This window comes from Neltuma alba, unplaced genomic scaffold (assembly GCF_004799145.2).
Source record: "Neltuma alba isolate B1F8T4 unplaced genomic scaffold, ASM479914v2 tig00011940_pilon, whole genome shotgun sequence".
NCBI classification, from domain to species: Eukaryota; Viridiplantae; Streptophyta; class Magnoliopsida; order Fabales; family Fabaceae; genus Neltuma; species Neltuma alba.
Window position 1 is genome coordinate 22654 of NW_021636526.1, and position 2600 is coordinate 25253.

The 2600-nt window shown below is 36.1% G+C and overlaps 1 protein-coding gene across 1 annotated transcript; it reads right to left on the reverse strand.

Annotated features, from left to right (window-relative positions):
• Positions 1–646: 646 nt before the first annotated feature.
• On the reverse strand, positions 647–2286 carry LOC114719721 (transcription factor MUTE-like). Its single transcript, XM_028905235.1, has 3 exons — positions 2191–2286; positions 1268–1645; positions 647–724 (listed from the first exon to the last, which is right to left on the reverse strand). Exons 1-3 carry the CDS (start codon positions 2284–2286, stop codon positions 647–649), a joined length of 552 nt encoding a protein of 183 aa, XP_028761068.1.
• Positions 2287–2600: the final 314 nt, after the last annotated feature.

Genomic DNA, 2600 nt, shown 5'->3' on the forward strand with positions numbered 1-2600 from the left:
CTTCTTTTAGTTTTTATTTCTGTTTTCAAAGAAAGCTATATATAGGTGTTATCAAAAGTGATGAGATGGTCTCTCGCACACCATTGCTGAGATTTTCCGAACCTGATTGACCCAAACGTATCTTATTGTACTTTTATTTCTCTTGGTTTAGCCTTGGGCCTTGTTTCGGTGTTTTATTCCTGGTCATTCATTACTCCTTTCGGCTAAAAAAATTAGTGATTGCTTTAAAATAAAGAGGGGATGAGACAAAAATACCCCCCGAAATTTGCAAATTTTCAGTTTACTGTGAAGCCTCTATGTCACTTTTGCAGTGAAATTACCTAAATTCTGTAGTGTGAGCGCTTCTCTTTAATTTCGATGGTGATATAACTGTTCGAGCAGTTACCAGAAAGAACCACCAAAATGACAACACTATGATGTTAATTAGTTGATGCTGCTAGCAGAGAAGTCATATAAATCCATTTTATGGATTACCCAAGCTCGAAATCAGTTTGGGGGCTTCAAGGTTGATACATAAGTTATATATAAAGTAAGAACGCTGAAGAAATAGAGATATGGTAAAATTATATGTTGTTAAGTCTCTTCCCAAATCCAAGTGCTAATATATATATATATATATATATATATATCACACTGATGAGCTACTTCACAGCTTCTGATCGCAGAAAGTTTGCTGTACTCCCATTGCTAGTTCCTCCAGACTTAACTGGCACTCCAACCCTATCTGCATATATGAGAATCATACTTCATCAGTACTGCATGTAAATAATACGTCATTATTGTTATGAAATACTGGTGACTTTGAAGTCTATATCCAAACCGATAGACAAACATATATATACCCAGGAAACATCATTAAAAAATCTAACCTAGTCCGAGTTTAAACGCGTTAAAAGTGAAGGAGTTCCAAGGGAGAAAAGTTCCATATATAAAATAGTGACGGTCATGAACATGTAGATAAATAAACGCAATGCGGCTCTTCACAATTATACCAGATTTGGTTTCATATGATTAGCTTATTGAGTAGTAAGCAGTTGTGTATCATTATTACTTTATTGAAAAGCATAAATTTAGTTTGAAATCAAAGAAGAGAAAGCGGGCGATTCTCTCATGACCTACTTCTTTTAATTTGAGTTGCTTAAAATGGTTTATCAAATTTACAGTGAATTGAATCTGATGAATTGATATTGCAGTATTATGTATCTGAACAGAAATCATCCAAGAACTGGATGGAGCTATTACGTTTGTTTTTGGTTTACGCACGCACCTTGACAACGAAGTGGTATAGAACTGTATCATCCATGCTACTGATATTGAGATGAAGGACTTCAAAAGATAGCCTTTCAAGAACGCTGATTATCTTTGAAACTTGACCTGGAATTCTGTGGCAAATCACTCTAAGATTCACGTTTGAACCTGAGATTTTCACTTGCACATCTGCAACTGAAGAATTACAGCTTGCTGCTCCAACTTCTTCCTTCAAGGGGCTATGGTCCGCTTGATTAAAGGTTGCTGGTGGTGGCAGTGGTGTTCTTGGGCTAGGGCTTACGCTCTTTCTTCTTTTCTTCGATTCCAGAACTTCCAGAACTTGGTGTAACTCCTTGATGAACTCTATTACTCCCCCTATTATCGATGCTTGGTCTCCCTAATTAAATAGCACCAAACGAGAAAAAATAAAACAAATATAAATATGCTCATGGATCAACAATCCTGTGATAAAAAACCAAGTTACATATGTGAGTTACGTTTCTGTTTTTCTTTATACATGTTTGATTATTAAACAAAAGTTTTAATTAGGTCATCGATCAATAATAAACCTATATGTATGTGGAGAGAGGACTTGCTGATCTTCTTTTGTTATCCAACAAACTCGTTCACAAACAAAGCTCACATATTGATAAGCAGTGACCCATGTTGAGGGCTTAAGTTCAATTGGGTCTTATTATCACATCTGTTCTTTTACGGGACTAACTGATACAAAAATTAGTTCGATGCTCATCATAATCAAGATTTCAATTTAGAAAACAACATATATAACTTATTTTGGTTCGTATTAATCTTGGTGAATGTTGAAAAATTCATCAGAAAATGCTTGATAACTGATAATCGCTGATCATATAGAAACACACGCACAGAGAAGAAGAAGAAGAGGAAGAGAGATCAGAGGGGAGAGAATAATAGTATATGTACCCTTTTGATATAGAAGCAAGGGGTCAAAGACCTTAAAACTTTGAGATGCTCGTTCATCTGTCTTCTCCTGTTCCTCTCGACAGCTATGTGAGACATCTTCTGGTCCTGCCTTTGTTTTCCTCTGAATCTCCTTTTCTTAGGCGCACGAATGAAAGCTGTCTCTCTCTATCCCGTATTTATACACACACACATACGAGAAGAAACAAAGTTAGAGTGCTAACAAAAAGAAAAAGGGAAAGGAAACTAAGCAAGTTGGTCGGTATATTAAATGCTGTAAGTTGCTTTCCCGTGAAGTATTGTTTACCTCAGTTTACACTTTGCATACACATAAGCATTCTGTGCCCTTTGTTATGCACATTACGCATCTCACGCTTATGATATTGGATCAATTACGTGCCTCCTCGTGAGTT